Consider the following 20,742-nt stretch of genomic DNA (forward strand, 5'->3'; position numbering starts at 1 on the left):
ACATCTCGTTAGGGAAAACAGTCAGTATAACACACACAGAAACACTATTTTAAACAATTATCTGAAATTAGCTTTTATTATAATTGTGTGAACTCTTTTTGAAAACTGATTACCTAGCGCCAAATAAACATTGGCTGACAGACTATTGAATTTTAGAAAGACCCGTGTGTTTAAACTTCTAACCGCCATGTCTAAGAGAAAACTCCCAACTGAAATGGAAGAGCTGAAAATAAGCTTCCGCTAGGACGGCAGCCGAAGTCTGTTAGAGGCTTGGATGCAGAGCACTGTCGAGGCGGTCACTGAGACCAGCATGTCTCAGGTGTTTTTCTGCACACATGAATTGTGTTTTCTTTGTACATCTCAAATTAGGCTTCTCTGTGTTTGGTTCTGGGATTTGAACCTAGAGCTTCACGTGTCCTAAGCGTGCATACAGGCTGCATTGTTTTCCCTAATACTTTCTTTAATGCTTCGGGTGGACCTTTGCTGGGCAGGTTTTGCAGGCATCCTCTTTTCCTCCTATGAGATGGCTCTGAGATCGTGTAACCAAACGGATGGCAGACCGCTAATGACAGTTAGTGATGGAGGTGGGCATCTGTGCTGCACCTACAACTGGTGACTGACTTGTTGCTATAGAAGGCAGCCTTGGGTTGGCTTTCAAGTTAGGTGCTTTCTTATTGAAGTCAGGTGTTTGCAATCAAGTATAACAAAAGACCTAAATATTAAAGACTAATCTTATTTACTACATTTTGGGCTATCATCCACCACTTCAGCTTTGTGAGTCTGACATAAATCTTGTTAGATTATATCAGAATGTGGTAAAAAATAAATAAAATAAGAATAAAATAAAAAAAACCTTAGTCCTTTTCACTGAAAATGATTTAATAGGTACCATTAGTCAAAACTAACTCCAGTTTTTTGTAGTCTCATCAGTAGGAATATGTAATTAGACAACCACATATATTAGCAGTGAGAAATATGGAAGTATATTTTAAAGCCACTTTTTAAATTCTTGCTCTAAGATTTACTTACTCAGCCGAGCTTTAGGAATAAGTATTTTACTAAAGTCCAGACATTTTGCATTAATGTTGTATTTCTCTACATTTTTAAATGTCTAGGCCTACAGGCTAGAGCCGCTAATTCTGAAGCACTACAGCAACATTTCCCCGGTCCAGATCCACTGGTACAACACCTCAAATCCTCTACCTTATGAACACATGAAGCCAAACTTCCTCAACCCAGTAAAAGAACCTACCTCAGTCTCAGAGAGTGAAAGCATTGCAAATATCCCGAGCCCCGTGACCTCCCCGGTCATGTCACGGCGCCACTATGGAGAATCTATAACTAACATTGGCAAAGCAAGCATATTGGGTAATTTCTCTTGCTTCTTATCCATGAGTGTAAGCACTTAAGTTGGGGGTGGTTGGAAATCTGCTGTTAGAAAATTTCCATCTGCCCAGGCTTCCCTGCTGACTGAAGCAGAAGCTGTGGTGTCCTCCAGCTACATCAAGAACAAGAAACAGCATTCTGTCAGTCGTCATAGTCTTGGCCCTGTGACTTACTGAGGGATCCTGAGAAATGTTTTTATTGCTTCACTTCCTCTTCTGCGTCCTGGTGGAATCTCCCCATCAGGATGTTTATGTCTTCTGAAAGTCAAGTCAATTAGTGCTTTAGCTTCCTAGACCAACAGGGGTATTTCATCTCCCTTTGAGTAACTGCTTGTGCCAGCACAGAAATTAGACATGCCAATAGCATACCCCTTGAATTTGTTCTTTGTTTTTGGCCCAGTGTCTTTTGTGTAAATGCCACAAGATGGCAGTATAAGTAGGCCTTACCCACCAAACTTGTTTACTATTTGACTTCATGCTCAAAGGTTATTAATGGCTTTTTATAGCATAAATTTAGTAAGACATATACCTCTTAATAATAGGTATATGCCCCATGTCAACAACATGGGTCTTTTGTTTGAAGCTTTAATTTTGCCAAATACTTCCATAGCAATGAACATCTGGATAAAATATCTTGGTTGTGTGTTTGTATATCTGTATTCCTAGAATTTATACAGCTTTTCTTCTTTTAACCATCATTCTTGTTTTAAAACCTACCGTAGAAATTGGAATATTTTTTAGGTCACCACCCTGGAGAAAAATGCCAGTCGGCTATAATTTTGGGTGGTGCCCTTCAGTGTACTGTGGGGTGAGTCAGCAGAGTGACTGCCCTATTCTGTGACATACAGGGGCTGCTAGCATTGGAAAGGGGCTTGGAGGAATGTTGTTCTCGAGATTCGGACGTTCTTCAACATCACAGCCATCTGAAACATCTAAAGACACAGTGGAAGATGAGAAGAAGCCTGTCGCTTCACCTGCTACTACCACCGTGGCGACACAGACCCTGCCACACAGCAGCTCCGGCTTCCTCGACTCTGCATGTTAGTTCCTATGGTTCTCCTCCAGCTTGTGTGCTTACCTCTGTAGCTTAGGAGGGGTGGGAGGGCAGGAATACCGGCGGTCTGTATTCAGGTCTGTAGTTTAGGAGGGGCAGGAGGGCAGGAATACCGGCAGTCTGCATTCAGGTCTGTAGTTTAGGAGGGGCGGGAGGGCAGGAATACCGGCAGTCTGCATTCAGGTCTGTAGTTTAGGAGGGGCGGGAGGACAGGAATACCTGCGGTCTGCATTCAGGTCTGAAAAGAATACTTTTTAGGCAAGTATAGTTTTAGTGTCTGCAGTGACAAGTTACTACATCATTTTAACCAGGGCTCTCCATCACAAGACAGTCTGTGGGGTAAGTGCCCCTAGCTTTTACAATGTATATTTTTACTACAATTACCAAGGTTTAAATTTCCCATTATCACTATAGATGTGTCCTGTATCTGGCCTTGAGAGTTCTGAAACACTGCTGTCCTGCAGCTAAACACACACATCCAACTTTATGAGACCTCCAAAGTAGAGGCGTGTTACTGTGTCTTCTGTTCCTGCCCTGGTTACCTGGTATACAAAGGGATTTCTATGAGTAGATACATGTAGCAGAAAGATGAACTTTATTTTTTTTAATATTACATAGCTGTGAAACACTAATCCATCAGCAAACGTTATTTTTAAGTGTCCAGTAGTAGTACTAGCACTTCGGGTATTCCCACTGGTGATAAGGACAGACAAGTTCTTACATAGCTGCTCCCTTTCTGCAGCTAGCAAGAGAAAATGACTGCTTCGGTCATCGGTACAGACTCCATTGCAGTTACTGATAGCATTGTGTTCTTGCTGTGTCTGCCTCCCTGAATTTTGAAGTGACCAGCAACCAGAACAAGTCAGGGTGGCATCCTAGAGACTGCATGGTTCCTCCACACTCAGCCTCCCCAGGGTGGATTAGCATTAGGTCTGAGCATTCCTAATTGGGCCAATGGCATTTTTCATTCCTTTCGAGTGCTAAATTTATGTTTGTGAATTGTTGGAACCATGTATAGACTATTCTTTTTAGACTTTGATATCTGTATAAAACTCATTTTCCCGATTTCTTACACTGAGTTCATTCATTTTGACCTGGAAACAGGCCTGTAAATATGTAAGCGTTAGGGACACGCAGAAATCAAAACTGCTAGCTTCTGAAAGAATTCTGTGAGGTAGTATTAAGAAGCTGCAGTTCTCCATAGTCTTGCTACCGCAAGCTACCGGTGATGGTGATGAACAAGAGGGGGGCCAGGCTCTCCCAGCGACACTGGAGATCCCAGAAAAAGGAGTGAGCACATAGAGAATCTGAGCAAAGAAGATGTTTTCATTTTGTGTACATACTAGCGAACATGTCTCATGGTAGCAGAGCGACAGCTCTTCCTACCCAGCAGTCGCTAGGTGCTCAGCTGGACAGACTCACTGCATGCATTCCGTCAGACCTAGGCCCTAGTGTGTGCTGTGCATGCAGCCTGCAGTCCTGCTGAGCTACACCCATGCTGTGTTGTATCATGCTTCCATGTAAATGCTTAGCAGTTCTCATGTTCAATTCCAACCTTAGTCTGTACTGTATCTGAGATCATCTTGAGTCTTCTGTAGTCATCTCTCAATAGAGATAGGACTATTAAAATAATTAAAATCAGACCTATGGCAATACGATTCTGTCTTAAGTCACTTGGAATTTGTCTCAGGAATTCTTTGACTTGCCTCAGTAGTTATCCTTCTGTGTAGTCCTGACTTTTATGTCATAATTGCTATCTTGCAATCCTGAAACTTCTGTCCCTTAAATCTTTCTGGAATTTGGCTGTTGTGATTAGGTGATTGAGTTTCCTTCCTCCCTTCCTCCTCCTCACACTGATTGCCTCAGCTCTTCAGGATAACCTCTGTTCTGATGCCACTGTCTTTGAGTCTCGTTATCTGAGGGTAGGAGGACACAGACTGAACTCGTGACCAAGTTTTCTCTTTGAAGAGTAAGTGTGTCAGTTGACCGTCTTTATTTTCTCATCAAGTTGACACATCTTACTAGCGAGCTTCACTTCTGAAAAGACCAGCTCATTTTAAAGCGTCTTATGGTTTCATTTCTTGTGTCCCTGTGTTTATAGCATGTTAAAGGAAAGGATCTGTACTTGTAGGGATTTTCGTTTGTTTTGTCGCCCTCCGGGTTACAACCTGAACTAGCACTAAGTTTGAGGAGTATGGAGCTATCAGCAGATCTGACATTGACTGGAGATTGAGCTGTGCTTATGTATTCCATGAAGGAGCTTCTCCCAGAGACCTAGGGTGTGCTGCTTTGTGTGTGTGCTAGGCTCATCAGCTCTAACGTTTTGACCAGTGCAACACTGAAGGCTATTTTTAACCATCAGCCTCGCCTTTACAGCATCTTGTTTGTTTTTTTTCACAGATTTCAGACTTCAAGAATCGTTCTTTTATCTCCCACAACTTCTTTTTCCGGAAAATGTAATGCAGAGTAAAGATGATAGCCTCGGTATGGTATATGTCAGGGGTGGTGCTCCGAACACTGTGAAAATGGTCTGCTTTAGAGATGGGCTCAGTGAGAACTGGGCTCGCCTCTGGGAGAGCAGCCGCAGTGCTGTCACTGCGGACTCCATGTGCATTTTCTCATCTTCACTTCAGTGTTCAGAAATACAGCACGCCTACAGAAGAGGACTTCAGAGACAGGAGGATGGCATTAGGCCCCTGTCTGTCTTCCTTATTGTCCTCAAGACCGCAGACATTCCACTCTTCTTTTCATGTCGATATAAAAAGGTTCCCTGGTACAAAGAACTGCATCGCTCCTAGTTGCCCCACAGCTCATTCTAACACAGCACAGATGGCCTCCGCCAGGCTGGATCGTCTTAAACACAGCAATACCGGTGCAGATGCGTTCTCGGTCTTCCTTCCAGAACTCCCAGTCTGCCGCTAAGGACTGGTCTTACAGCTTACAGTTCCTTTGCTGACCAATTTCTTGCTCTTCTGTAGTTTCTCTCTCTTTCATCTTTTTCTTACTAATACTGAATTTTTATCTTTGATGTTCAGGGTTTTCTTTTGTTATTTTATCCACCTTTGATTTTTCATGCATCTTTTTCAATTATCAAAATCCATATTACTTGATACTCAAAGAGTATAACATACTGGGTTCTTTTTGGCCTCCAGAGCAGAGTTTGTATTGACCTAACTCAGTGAACTCCCTCAAGAAGTCACCTAAGTATCCCCAGCCACTAGTCATATAGCCTAACACCTCCCCCAAAATAAATAAATAAATAAATAATTTAATTGGGCTGGAGAAATAGCTCAGTCAGAAAAATCCTTGCAAGAGAAACTGAGTTCAAGCCTCAAAGCCCATTCTTTAAAAGCCAGGCATGGTGGTATATGTTTGTACCTGCAGTTCTGAGTGGGCAGAGATGGCTGAATCCCTGGCCCTCACTGGCCTGCCAGCCTGGCCTAGTTAACACGCTCCAAGCCGATGAGAGATGCTGTCTGAAGAAGCAAACAAAAAAGGCCAGCACTTAAGGAAGGACGCCCAAAGTTGTCACTCGTCCTGGATGTACACAGACACACACAGACACACACACACAGACACACACACACACACACCTCTGTTCAACCGCAGCTGCTCTCTCGGCTTTATTCTCTCCACCTGCTCAGGAACAAGGTTCAGTTTGTTTTGAACAGATTTTACATTTAGGTATGTCCTTTCCCCATGATCCCAGGAAGTTAGAAAAACTAGGAGAATCCATCTCCTGTATTGTCCTAACAAGTCTCGGTGTGACAGAATTGAGACAGCAGGGCCACCTGCACGTCCGAACCTGTTTTGGCCGAGAGCATGTTGTACAGCATTATAAAGTGGTACTGCCATGTAGCTCCTCTCTCCTTTGGAGATTCTGTATAAAAGGAAGCGAGGAGAACAACCCAGACCCACTCCATTTCATCCCTGATCTTCCCTGGTCTTTCCACAAAGCCAGCAAGGTGTGCAGGACCTGCGCTGAGGACCAAAGGGAGTTTGAGAGAGCACGTTTGTGAAGGGAAGCTCGCTGCCTAATTTGCACTTCGATTGCTCTAACCCAAGCCCAGAGAAAGCAGAAAAGCACAGATGGGCCGGGCAGTGGTGGCGCACGCCTTTAATCCCAGCACTCGGGAGGCAGAGGCAGGCGGATCTCTGTGAGTTCGAGACCAGCCTGGTCTACAAGAGCAAGGTTCAGGACAGCCAGGGCTATACAGAGAAATCTTGTCACAAAAACAAACACAAAAAAAGAATTAATTTCAGGACCTTAAAATCAAAGTGGAGCCAAGTAATTCTAATGCAAGAAAAATGAGCCTTTGATTTGAAAACATTGTGCAGAGTTTTGGACTAATCAGGAGCATGCGGCAGCATTTGAGGTTGAGTCCTCCCAGATCACACACTTGCCGCTTTTCTGTCTTTGTGACCCACTTCATCTTGACTCCTCATATCATGTTTGAGAATTCAATTTTCTCATCTTCATATTCTGGTCTGGTGTGGGTGACTGTGCTTACAAATCTTGTGAAGGCCTATGGAGTACAAAAATAAAGGATTTGGGGCATTCTTAGCTAAATCCATATGGATTTCCGCTATTTCTGACTTATTATGGATTAATTTTATTTTAATTAAGTGAAAAATTTGGGTTAAAAGAACTTTGTGAAAGTTCTGTGTGGGTGTTTTCTACAAGTGTTTATAGCCTGGAAGGCATTCCACCTCTGAGGTCCTTTACATTAGCCCGTTAGGAGAGCCTGGGGCTCTTCGGTTTTTTTCCAGTTTTGCAAGTATAGTTTAACATTTCCCGCCACAGTGGGTTCATTTGAGTACTTGAATATCACAGCACAGGCTAGACCCCACTAAATGCCGTAGTCTGAACTGTGTGGCAGCTGCCTCTAAGGAATCCAGCCTACAGGGGCAGGACACTGTGGAGCTGTGAAATAATAGTAGTTAACTTGAGAAGACATCTCAGTGGTTGCTGTGTAGCGTTTCCCCACAGAAACGTGTGTTCTGTGGAGCCTCCCCATTTCTCCGGGGATGCAAGGTCTTCAAGGAAGGGAAGTAGAAATAGCCCTCCAACTCCAGAAGTATGCCATGGTAGCAAGTGAGTGTGTTTGTCTGTTTCCTCATTATTCCTTGCTGACCTGGGCAGTGGAGCAGGACCCCAGTAGAACCCTGACCGCTTTGACTCTTACTGCCTCATGATTTAGAGTAGAGGGTGACAATTTAGAAATCATTTCCACCCAGCCATCCCCAGCCTTCCTCAGACACTTGGTAATCTTACCTAACTCTTGTCTTTTCAGTGGAGCTGGAGCACAGGATTGACTTTGAACTCCGAGAAGGCCTTGTGGAGAGCCGCTACTGGTCAGCCGTCACGTCGCACACTGCCTACTGGTCATCCTTGGACGTTGCTCTTTTTCTTTTAACATTCATGTACAAGCACGAGCGTGGTAACGACACAAAGCCCAGCCTGGATCCAATCTGAACTCTTGAAGGATATGAATGGCCCAATACTTTTTTTTTTCTGTTAAAATGTGTCAAGATATGGAGAGTTCAAGGTTCCAGTTTTTTTTAGGGCAAGAAATACTTTAATTTAAAAGCACTTTATTTTCAAAAGAGAACAAAAACACATTTTCAGTTCTAAAGAAATTATTTACTGTTTCTGTAATTTTGATTGTGAGTCTAGCAAAGCCCCTGCAGAGAATCAGCAGGCGTGGAAGTGTGGAGGGTTCAGGTGTGGGGAAAGCAGCCATCTTTCCATCGCAGCCCAGCTCTCCAGGAGTCTGATACAGTGTATTGACCTACAGATGTTGTGACTCTAAGGTGGTCAGAGCTGAGTACATTCTGTGTGAAGACCACAGGGTGGCATCATGGGGTTTGATTTTGTGAAGGCTTCCATGTCCACAGTTACTTTGAAAGAAGAATATAACAAATTTAAAATGTTCTAAATTTAACTTGTTTTTTAAAAAAACAACTAATGCTAAAAAGCAATATTTGAACTACTGTACTTATAATTTATTACCTCTAGTTATTTCAGCGTATGAAACATTACATTTTTAATGTTTCTTTTGAGCCACATTTATTTTGTATCATGTTGAGGCCCTTTCTTCTCAATCCACCTTTGTCCCTTTAGATGACCAGATGATGCTGTGGCATACTTGCAGGTTTTGGGGGCTTTTGTTTGTTTTTGTTTTGTTTTTCATTAAAAACATGGTTTTACACAGTACTAGTTCAATTTTTTTTTTCTTTTTTTTTATGATGTCACATGTACCTCAGAGAAAGCTGAGCGTTTCAGCACAGGAACTCCACATTGGGTACACTGCATTGGCTCTGTTAGAAAACACCTTTGGGCTAGAGTGTATGATGACTTGAAATATATAAAACCTATGTGCCAAGGAGCTAACACGTTAAGGGATGTAATGCCACCATCATTAATATTTAGTGCTCTAAAGAAAACATGGAGACTTGGGCACAGGAAGCAACAGGTTTCCACAGTGCTTTTCATCTGGTGTGCGTTCTGTGCTCTGTGTAGATAATCCCTGAGGTAAGTAACACATGTTACTAAGTCGCATGTTTACATACTGAGGCACCAGTGTTTGAAGTGCCTTGCATTAGGTTGCACCACAAATTGAGAGAGTTTGGATGAAAGGCAGACAGACCTTTTCTGTGCTACACGTGACCCTAAACAATCTGCAGATGTGAGTGAGCTGGAGAATAACAGCCCAGCGTGGCCTACAGATAGGTTCTAGGCTCACTGAAGGCGGCAGTAGCTGTTCTCGCTATGGCCAACACTTGCCTCTGGGTAGCTCTCCCTGGGCTCCACACAAGGTGCTGTCTTCCTCCTGTGTAAGGAAAGGATTTGTAGCTGCAGGGAACAGAGCCAGTCAGCCCACATCTGCCCTGCTCTTTCCTCTGTAGCGTGGCAGAGCCCGCAGCTTTCTGTGGCTGTTACTCCTCGCCCTTAGTGCTGTCGGCTCATTGCTCAGCATGCAGCACTTATTTCTAGTGTTTAAGGATGTCGGGGCCACGTGACCAAGAGGCTTTTGATGACTGTCAGGAGAGCTGGGTCGTTGTCTTTTGAGTTTGGAGGCTGCTGTGAACTCAGGTCATTTTCATTGCCTGTTTATTTAGCAGGTCTCATCTAATTCTCAGGAATGCCGACCCCGTGTCTTCTGACCGTTGTTAAAGGTGGGTGAGTGCATCGAGTGTCCGTGAAAGGAGTAAGTCTGCTTTTCCTCACATCTCAGAGTTGTTGGCTTTCACTCTCTCCGGGAGAGAGCAGGGCTCAAACCACTCCTTCAGTGAAGAACAGATGTTCTGCATCTCTGGACAGCTGTTTCCGGTTCATCATTTCATCAATATTGATGCCGATTTTGGTTTTATAGTTCTTGTCTTTCCATGTCTGCATGTAATCATGGGATATGTTGGTGTATACTAAAGAAATATACCAAGTATGTGTAATTCTGACTTGATTTAGAAGCTAAGTCAATTATCAAGTAACCGTTCACAGTTTTACTCCAGCAAGTACTAAACTGGTCCCTAAAAGTACTGATTTTGATACTAATTAAAATTCTATTCTCTACCCTGTGTTCATGCTGAGTCTCTTGAGTATTGATCACACCAACTTTAACTCAATTAGGTTGGATAAGGGGACTATTTGGAGTTAAATCCTATTTTTCCTTTAAAATTGGCCTTCCTAAGGCTTTTTAGTCATAGCTTTAGCAGTAATTGCACTTTTCTTATAATCCAATTTTAACTGCATTTTTTTTTTTTTTTTTTTTGGTTTTTCGAGACAGGGTTTCTCTGTGGCTTTGGAGCCTGTCCTGGAACTAGCTCTGTAGACCAGGCTGGTCTCGAACTCACAGAGATCCGCCTGCCTCTGCCTCCCGAGTGCAGGGATTAAAGGCATGCGCCACTACCGCCCGGCCTTAACTGCATTTTAGAATATAATTGCAAAATAATGCTGGCTTTCCAAGCCTTGAGAATCTTGACTTTATTCTCTATCAGGAAGTTAGCTTTGGGGCTGAAGAGATGGCTCAGCGGGTAAGAGCACTGGCTGTTCCCCCGGAGAACTTAGTCCAACTCAGAGCATGCACATGGCAGCTCCCAGCTGTCTGTAACTCCAGGTGCAGGGATCCAGCAACAACACACAGACATACGTGCAGGCAAACACCGGTGCACACAAAGTAAAAATAGATAGTTTTTTTTTAATTTAAAAGTTAGCTTTTGTGCTTGCTTCAAAGGCCTCAGACCCAGAAACCCTCGTCGGTCTCTTTCTCTGTGCTGTATCCTCATTGACAAAACCACCCTTATCCTTAAAGCACTTAACACCACCGCCAAACGGTGTGGTAGTGTGCCTCTGTAATCCTAACACATGGGAAGCCGAGGCAGAGTGGTTGCTATGAGTTTGAGGTTAGCCTGGGCTAAAGGCAGGGTAGAGGTGTAACTCAGCATACTGGATTTCACCCCGTCGGCACACAAACCCAGAGCACACTTGGGAGGTAGAGGCGAGGACAGTCCTGTTTCGGTCATCCTCTGCTACACAGGGAGTCTGAAGCAAGCCTGAGCTGCTCTACACAAACCAGTGCCATGGCAAAGAAATGGTGAGCCAATGGGATGGCTGCCAAGCCTAATGGCCTGAGTTCAGTTCCCAGAACCCAGGACACTAATGTCCTAGTCTGTACATGCCCTCACACGTGCATACACACTAGAAATGTTTAAAATGGGTGCCGCGTCAGCTGCTACGACACTGTCACTGCAGCAGTGACACCTAAGCCCCCTGGAGTGGCGTCAGACCAAGCAGCTGTTACTGGCACACCTGTTGAAGATAAGTAGTTGGCCCTCCTCACCAGTTCTAATGAATAAGACATTTCAAAACTTGAAAAACTGACCAAAAGATCTTTAAAATATTTTTGAATCTTAACCATATTTATGGAAACAGGCCAAAGAATGATGAGATGTTAATAAGCTAAGAAAGGTATTATACTAATAGCAATTGAAAAAAAAAAACACACCAAACTGAGTATGAATTAGTTGTGATTTGCTTGTTCCTGTTTTGTATCTCACGTCCCTGCTCTGTTGCCATTCTGACCCCTAGCTTCTGCCAGGAACCGGTGGGACTCAGGCTGAACTTGAACCATGAAACTCACATAAGAGAGCACAGCCCCTAGCCAGCTGTGCTACCTCAGCCTAAACACACTGTGTTCAGTATGAAATCTTTTCAGAACTTAGATCCTACTATGGTTCAGTCCTCTGACATGCATTTTCTACATATAATGTTCTTTGTATATGTGTGTGTACATTACTAATACACTCAGTTTCTCAGTTACATAGAAGCCTCTAAGGACTCTACAAATTTTAAATTAGAAGTTGTCAAGAGGAACCGTGGCAAGCTTGATGACTGTGTGGGTAAAGGCCTTTTCTGCCACCCTGACTACTGTTGTACTGCCCAGAACATGTGAAGGAGGACACTGACCTCCTGCAAGTTGTCCTTTGATTTTCATGCTGAGCTGTAGCGTGTCACGTGTGTGAACGCATACCCACACACTCACGCACCAAGTTTAAAAATGTGGGAAAAGGAACCAGAATTCTTTTTATAAATAATTATTTTATAAATAATCATGTTTTACTTTCCTCTGAGAAGCTCTATACATTTAGGTTGCAATTTATCTGAGATATGTTGAGTTTGCAACATATTATCTACGAATACAGAAGGCAGCTCCCAAGATTCAGAGACACAGTACAGTCATGTTTGCAATAAGTATTCTCCGTTGTGCTGGTTGATTTTTGTCCACTTAATACAGGCTAAAGTCATTGGGAAGAGGGGACCTCAGTTGAGACAATGCCTCCATCTGATTGGTTGAGATGGGCTGGAAAATCATGAAATGTATGCTGCTGTTTTCCTGAAATTGGAGATGCTGTCAGGATGCACATGCCTTTGTCTAGCCTGTTTTAATAGTTTCTTTTTGCTCATGGTCTTACCTCACCTGTCTTTAACTTCTCATGTTTGGGCACCTAGTAGAGCCCATAGTATCTCCATCATAGTGGGAATAACAGGAGCGTGATAAGCAACCCCAGCACACCATCTCTGCTCTGTGCGCGGCAGAGTCATGACTTTGGCAACATTCTCCATCTTGAGCAAACCCATGAGCCATCAGGTTGAACAGCTGTCTCCTTCACAGCTCATCTTTATCCTTCTACTAGCCAGATTGGGCGGTCTTGTCTTTGCCTTAATGGTTAAATATTTCATATGCCTTTGATTTACTTAGAACTTGCTCCTGGGTTTTTACTTTTGGCCTTTGTCCTCCTTTTTGGTTGCACTAAACAAGGGAAGCATTCATCACTCCACACTGTCCAGATTCTTGTGTAGTGTTCAAGTTTAGAACTTAGGGCCTTTTGTTGCAGAGGGGGAAAATGAGCTAAAGAATGTTCTTAAGCATGTCTACCACATTGCTGCAGAAAGTTTTTAAAAACTTTCAATTAGTCCTTCGGTGCATGTGTCCCTGAGAAAGTATTGCTGAAGCAAGAAGATGAATACAATAATTGTTTTGAAATTTTTTAAATTGTCATCCAAAAAAATCCCTCATTAGTGTGCCAGCACATACTTGAGTCCTAAGAAGTCCAGTAACTAAGGCAGGCTCTCAGCTCTTCCATGGTAACTGAACCAGGTCATGGAGGAAGGTACCCAGTTTACGAAGTTTTGTCTGAATTTTATGGAGTGGCCATTTGCCAGAGAAAACTTTTCAGTCCATTGGCTTGTTAATGATAAAGATCCCCGGCAGGAACTCCAGCATGTCCAGGTATACAACTGGACACTCCCCTCCCCCACAGATTTCCTCTTCCTCCTCCTACTTTCTTGCCAAAACCTCCAACCCAGTAGAGAGCTGACAGCTGCAGTATGTCTGAAGATTACCATCCCAAAGCCTTTGGACACACAGTGGAAGCAGTGTCACATTCAAGAAGTCACTAACCCAAGCACTGTGCTCAGCAAATTTCCAGGCTGCAAAACCAAGAACAGAATATCCAGGAAGAGAGCCAAAACCTTGGATGCCATTGTGCAATGTTGAGGCCAGCTGACAAGAACTCTGGAGTATTGACTGAACTCATAATGGGGCTACAACCCATCACATATGAAATGACTGCACATGGCTTGTGTGTGGCTAGCTTTTTCTTTCAGTAGGAAATTTTAACCCTTGGTGGATTTTTTAATTTGCATAAAATCTACTTTTACAATATTACCAAATAGGCATAAAACTGAAGTAGGATTTTCTGTGGTATTTTAAGTTAACATTAGCCCTCTCTGCCATGATTAGTTTCTAGAAGATACTGAATAATAAAGCATTATTATAATCATAAAGATATGACTCAAAAGATACAAAGAAGAAACTGGAAGCTTTTGTTGCTAAGTCTTAGCCAGTGATTATCTGCCTGAATTATTAGTGGGATGCTGTCCCAATAAAAATAGATCGATTGGTTTGAACTCAAGCTCTTCTTCAAATCATAGTTTTATAAAGATAAACAAGAGGCTGGAGAGATTACTAGGCAGTTAAGAACATTGATTCTACGTCCAGAGGACCTAGGTTTGATTCCCAGCACCCACACGTTTGCTTACAACCATGTGCAGCTCCAGTCCCAGAGGATCCAGTCCCCTCTTGGCTCCTAGGGGTACAAGGCACTCATGTGGTACACAGTCATACATGCAGGAAAATGACCAAACAAAACAAAAGTCAGGAAACCAGGGTGTCTTTGCCCTCTGACCCAGAAATTCTATTTTCTATAAAGTTCAAATATTCTCAGATCCTTCAGATATTCTCCTCCATGCAAATTGACCAGTGTAGAAACTAAAATTTTTGGTGTTCACAATTTAAACCAATGTAAATATCTATTAATTAGCATTAGATAAGTGGTCAGTCAGTAATCCAGCACTCAGTAGGCAGAGGCAGACAGATCTCTGTGTTCGAGGCCAGCCAGTCTACAGAACAAGTTTCAGGACAGTCAAGGCTTCAGAGAAACCCTATCTCCAAAAAACAAAAACAAAAAAAGTGATGGTACTTAATTCATTAAGTCAGATAGTTATAGTGTGCCACTTAAAAGGGGGGGGCAGTCCTCTCCATACCCCACAGGATAATCACTAAGCCACGTGTTTATACAGAAAACTGAAATATGCAAGAGTGTATACAGATTTCATAACATTTTTAGAATATATGCCATTTGTTGGAAAGAGGGGAGGTAGTAAAAAATACCCTAGATTGATTAAAGGTGAAATTCTCCAAATTGTGAGGTGATGTCCGGAAATAAGCACCAGCTAAGCTTCTCTGAGGGAGAGCTACAAAGACTCAATTCCTTCAGAGAATTTGAAAGGAGGAGGTGATCGAGCTGGCATCTGGGTTGTATCTTCCTGCACTCAAGCCGCACCCCCCACAGCCTTCCTTATTAATACCATTGAGCATACATCCTGCTGAAGCACAAAAGTGGGTGGTCCTCTTCCCCCAACAGGGAACTTCCAGAGGTTTAAGCTAACCCAGTCACCAAGTCTTCATCGGTAAATTGGGCTTTGTCATTTCTCTTTTAGTGGGATGACATCTCTCCAGCCCTTCAGCACCTGGACTCCGGCAGTCCTCTTACCTCCCAAGCACCTAAACATCACAGCACGTGCACCGCACTTAGCGTAAAACGTGCAGTCTACCTCTGTCAAAGGCCTTCCTAAGTTCTTTTCCTAACGAACATTGTGAGCATTTACTCGTTATGCTCTTCCAATGCTTTTGTTTAGCTCATCTATGAATCCCTTTGTTGACCTCCCCATCTCTTGGTCTGTGTTCTTTTTGTTGGGATAGAGAATGAAAGAGATGCTTATTTTGATCATTCTGTTGCTGGTCAAACCTTGGTTTTATTGACCAGCCTTTGGGTCACCAAAAGTCAGGCATAGATTATAGTGTCCCCTATAGAGGTAACACAATGGGAAGCTAGCCTACTTCTCTGTACCAAGGAGATACTTTGGAACACTGGAAGCATCACCAAAGGAGTAGGTATCAACAGATCTTACTACAATATCCTGTTTCCTTAGTGTCCCCATGTTCCTAACCACCTTGATGGCCTTGATGTTGCAAAGCAGTCAGTTCCATATTTTGTTGAACCAATTCCATTGCCCTCCTAGATGATGGAGAGGGAAAAGTTCTGAGAAAGCCGAGCTTCCTTCCTCCGTCCATGCGAACAAACCTCGCCGTCACAGCCCACAGCTCCTCTAGCCTCAGATTGCAGATATATGTCACAGGAGAATGGCTTAGCCCCATTCACTTGCCACAACAAAAACAAGAGACAAGTTGATCTGGTTAATACACACTCAGTAGTCAGACCCTGGCTGCAGAATTACTGTTCTGCCCTCGTTAGCTTAAATAGATGCTCTTGTTTAAGTCCAAATCCTGCCAGGACTCAACCCCGTATTGGATTTCCCAGGGAGTGTCTTGGTTATTGGTGCACTGCCAAGGAACGTTAAAGGTTAGAGGCCTCCCTTTGCCTACAGCATTCCCCAGTTCTTGATGCTGATGGACTCCGAGAGTTGTAGCAAAAGGGTTTAAGTACCTTAGAGAGTTTGATTTCTTATAAATGCAAAATATCCTTCATTTCTGGTCACATTTCACATAGAAGAGAGAGGAAAGAGTCATAGGTGACAGGTATGCAAACTGTCCAAAAGATAAGTTGTCATCTGTGATGGGTAGAGCATGTTCCTGGCTCGTGTGTAGCTTTGGGTTCAGTCTTCAGCACCATAGAAGAAAAAGGGAAAACAAAGCAAAACCCAGGTCTTCCCACTAGCCAGAGGAAACACCTCTCACCTTTTCAGCCAACGGTTGACATACATGGGATTGAACCCAGGACTTTACACACACGCTAGGTGAGTGCTCTCCTGCTGAGCCACATCCCCAATCTTTTCCCCCTAACCTTTTGTTTCATTTTGAGACAGCCTCGCCTCTTTCCGTGCCCTCCATCATAGCTGGATTGTTCCATGAGACCCAAACCACTTTGTTGCTTTTTTTTAATTAAAATTTTTTTCATCCAATATATCCTGATTAGAGTTTCCCCTCCAACTCAGCTCCTTTCCAACTCCTTTCCTATCAAAATCTGCATGCTTTCTCTCTCATTAGAAAAGAAATAGGCATCTAAAACAGAAAAAAAAAGGTATAGGACAAAAAAAAATACTGAAGAAAAAGAGCCAAAGAGAAAGTATAATAACCTCAGAGACACACATGTTCCCAGAATCTCATAGACATAGAAACACACGTGTTCTAGGAATCTCATAGACACAGAGACATACATGTTCTAGGAATTTCATAAGACACAGAGACACACATGTTCTAGGAATCTCATAAGACACAGAGACACACATGTTCCAGGAATCTCATAGACACAGAGACACACATGTTGAGGAATCTCATCAAATCGTAAAACCAGATGCCAGAATATACACACAAAGGGCCTGTTAGGTTAAAAAAAAGTTCGTGTGGTGGTATATGCCTCAGGTTTCATCACTCGGGAGGCAGAGGCAGGCAGATCTCTGAGTTTGAGGACAGTCTGGTCTCCAAAGCAAGTTCCAGGATAACCAGAGCTACACAGAGAAACCCTGTCTCAAAAAAAAAAAAAAAAACTGCCAAAACATTGTAAGACAAATGTACCAGGCTTTTTTCTTTTGAGCCACCAACAGCTCCTAAATCATGACACAGAGACTTGTTTTTTGAATGCTCAGCCTAACCTAGGCTCATTTCTGGCTAGTATTTTAAATTAACCTGTTTCTCTTTACCTTTTGCCTCAGGACTTACTACTTTTCTTCTGTATATCTTACCCTCACTGCTTCTCATGTCTAGCTGGCTGGGGCTGCCTGGCTTCTGACCCCCATTTCTCTTTTTCTCCAGCCTAGATTTCTCCTCATATTTATTCTCTGTGCTCACCAGCCCCACTTATTCCTTCTCCTGCCTAGCTATTGGCCATTCCACTTTTTATTAGACCAAGTGCCTTAGGCAGGCAAGGTGAAACATTACACATCCTTACATCATTAAATAAATACAGCATAAACAAATGTAACATACCTCTGAAGACGTGTTACATTTGTTCATTCTGTAGAATCTTGCTATTGCCTGGTTAAAATATTCTATGATGAAGTACCTACAAAGATGCCATTGAGTTCATATTGTGTTGGCCATGGGGCTTTCCCTCAAGACTGATTCATATCCCCAGTGAGACTCCATTGAAGAAAACTAAGCAGATGGTTATCAGCTGGAAAGAGCTTCTGGGTTAGAGATATAGGGATGGGGCTTGTGTCCACTTCTCTCAGCACTGGGGCCCCATCTGGTGCAGACCTATGCAGGTCCTGTGCGTTCATATGTGCATCAGTTGTACTGTGTTTAGAAGACCTTGTTTCCTTGATGTCCTCCATCCCCTCCTGCTCCTTGCCTAGTTTATGCTGCTTCCACAGGATTCCCTGATCCCTTGAAGATTAGATTTGATAGACATCCCGAATTTAGGGTTGAGTGTCCCGAGAAGTTCTCTTTATAAGGTTAAGTCTATCACTTTTGGGATAATTGCTATTAATTTCTCCCAAAAAATTAACACAAGCTCTTTGCCCTGGTTCATTATCTTCCCATAACTTTTTTATTTCATCAGTAGTGAAAGGCACTATAATCTCTGCTGGGTCTATACCTGCTAATTGATTAAATCTCAATTTACCTTTTATAACAAATTTAGAGACTTTTTTACATATGTTTTTAATTTTTTACTTGGTTTATGTGCTAAAAAGATCCATTTTAAGATAATATCATCCCTCTTCATTAAAATTCCTGTGGGAGAAATTTTGGAAGGCAATATGACTAGAATACAATAAAGATTTGGATTTGCCCTATCCACATGTGCCTCCCGTAATTTTTCCTCAACAATTGTCAGTTCCTTTTTTGCTTCAGCTGTTAATTTTTTGGGGACTATTTAAGTATCACCATCTAAAGTTTTGTTTAAATGAATTATTAGATCAGGTGTTATCCCAACAGCCAGTCATAGACTGGAAATATTTCCTACCAATCTTTAAAAGTCATCAAGAGTTTGCAACCAGTCTCTCCTAATTTGTGCCTTTTGTGTTCTAATTTTTTGTAAACATATTCTGTAACCTAGGTAATAAACAGAATCTCCTCTTTTAATCTTTTCAGGGGCAATTTATAACCCCCTTTAGGCAAAACTAACTTTATTCTTTAAAAATTCTTTCTAAAGTATCTACATTTGAGTCGGATAACAAATGTCATCCATGTAATGGTAGATTATAGCCTTAGGAAATTGCTTACCTATTATTTCCAATGATGGATTTACAAAGTATTGTCACAGAGTGGGACTATTGAGCATTCACTGTGGGATGACAGTTCATTGATACCTCCTAGTAGGAGAATTATTATAAGTAGACACTGTGAAGGCAAATTTTTCTCTTCCTTTTCTTGTAAAAGTATAGTGAAGAAACAATCATTTAAATCAATAACTATGAGAGGCCATCCCTTTGCTAACAGAGAAGGCAGAGGAATTCCAGATTATAGAGGGCCCATAGGTTGAATAAACTTGTTGATAGCTCTAAGATCTGTCACAATTTTCCATTTTCTAGATTTTTTTTTAACAACAAATACAGGAGAATTCCAAGGGCTGGTAGATTTTTCAATAGAGTATCTAGCTGTTCTTGTACCAGCTGTTCTAAAGCCTGCAGCTTTTTTTTCTGTTAAAGGCCATTGTTTAATGGTTTCTCAGCTAACCATTTTTAAAGACAGGGTTGTTAGTACCTCTGAAAGTTTGTCAATTGTTTTGTGTTCTTGTACAGCCTGAATGGCTGGTGACTTTTGACTATAATATCTTTTGATGTCTTCCCCAGAAACATAAGTTTTTGGGACTGCAGGAATGTTAATCTGGGTATTCCTTTGCTGCAATAGGTCACAACCCCACAAATTTACTGCAATATTAGCTACATATGGTCTCAGCCTCCCTCTCTGTCCTTTTGCCCCTATGTATTTGAGCCATCTTGTGCTTTGTTTCACTTGAGATAGGGTTCCAATTCCTAGGAATTGAACATCTACCTCTTGAAGAGGCCAATTTTGATGCCAAGATTCTGGGGTAATGATGCTTACATCCGCACCCGTGTCTAATAAGCCTTTAATAAAGATGGCATTTACACACACTCTTAGCTTTGGTCTTTGATCGTTTGTAGAAGTCTGCCAGAATATACATTTCTTATGTCCTACTGGAGTGCTTGATCTATCATCCACATTTATTCCATCATCCAGACCAGTGTGATTTTTTACAGGAGGCATTGGATTTTTTAATTTCTCTGGAAAGACACGTTCTCCACAGTAACTGGGAATGATTGGACCACGTTCCTCATAAGGGCCTGCGAGAGTTCCCCCCCCCGAAGGAGTTTCCCAATGGTATCGGGTTGCCTTGTCTGTCTTTTGTTGATCTGCATTCATTGGTTCAGTGTCAGCCTTTGCCACACCTCCTTCATGTACCTGAAGTGTGACTCCTCCTATTCCTGCCATTCTCAGAGAAGACATTATTCCTAGGAATCCCTTCTCAGAGTCCTGCTCTACAACAATTAAAACATTTGGTATTTTGATGTCTCCTCATACCATTGGAAATTGCTTCTCCTACCCACACTTCCATATAGTCAAGTGTCTCAACATTCATTGTATGCAAGATCCATTCATCCATTGGTGCTTATCTGACCTTTAAAAACCCAAGGATCTTTTTGCCTTCCAAGTTGGCATTCTCAAAAGCCAAAAAGTCAATTAGTACAAATCTAGCTTCAGGGTCTGTTACCCCTATTTGTACAGCCTTAGTTAATCTTTGTAAAAAGTCACTAAAAGGTTCTCTCTGACCCCGTTTAACACTAAAATGTAATTCAACTCTCTTTCCTGTTCCTGAATCCTGTCCCAAGCCTTTAAAGCTGCTGTGATACATAGGGACAAGGTGTGGTCATCATAAAGAGCTTGATCCATTTTCTAGGACTGCTGAGATTAACTGAATTCAGTCTTGTGGCATTGCTTTGTTACTTGAAGCCCATGTTTTAACCGTTTTTCTAACAAAGGACAAATGTATTCCATAAGCTACAATTGCTTGTTTAATTTCCTTTAGATCAGTCATACATATGGACTCCTATGTATATTCTTTGACTACCTTAGGGTATTTGGTGCCAGATGCTCTTTCTGATGATATCACTGGAAAAGCAGGTATAACTCTGGGCAAGTTATCCCAGAGTTTGGTATGTACTTACGAGGCTACATTTTGTCTTTGTACCTTTTGTCC

The 20,742-nt window shown here is 42.3% G+C and overlaps 1 protein-coding gene across 7 annotated transcripts in view; it reads left to right on the forward strand.

The window, feature by feature from the left end:
- Ddhd1 (DDHD domain containing 1) overlaps positions 1–8,661 on the forward strand; it is a 73,161-nt gene extending 64,500 nt beyond the window's left edge. For 3 of the 7 annotated variants that reach the window (XM_013349207.2, XM_005355376.3, XM_005355377.3), the window contains 4 exons: positions 1,116–1,368; positions 2,234–2,425; positions 4,840–4,923; positions 7,734–7,915. In XM_013349207.2, coding sequence (XP_013204661.1) covers positions 1,116–1,368; positions 2,234–2,425; positions 4,840–4,923; positions 7,734–7,915 — 711 coding nt within the window. Of the gene's footprint in view, positions 1–1,115; positions 1,369–2,233; positions 2,426–4,839; positions 4,924–7,733 lie in introns of all 7 variants that reach the window. The other 4 variants (XM_013349206.2, XM_005355378.3, XM_005355379.3 and 1 more) reach the window with 2 other exon arrangements.
- Positions 8,662–20,742: the final 12,081 nt, after the last annotated feature.

The sequence above is a fragment of the Microtus ochrogaster genome, chromosome 17 (assembly GCF_000317375.1).
Source record: "Microtus ochrogaster isolate Prairie Vole_2 chromosome 17, MicOch1.0, whole genome shotgun sequence".
NCBI classification, from domain to species: Eukaryota; Metazoa; Chordata; class Mammalia; order Rodentia; family Cricetidae; genus Microtus; species Microtus ochrogaster.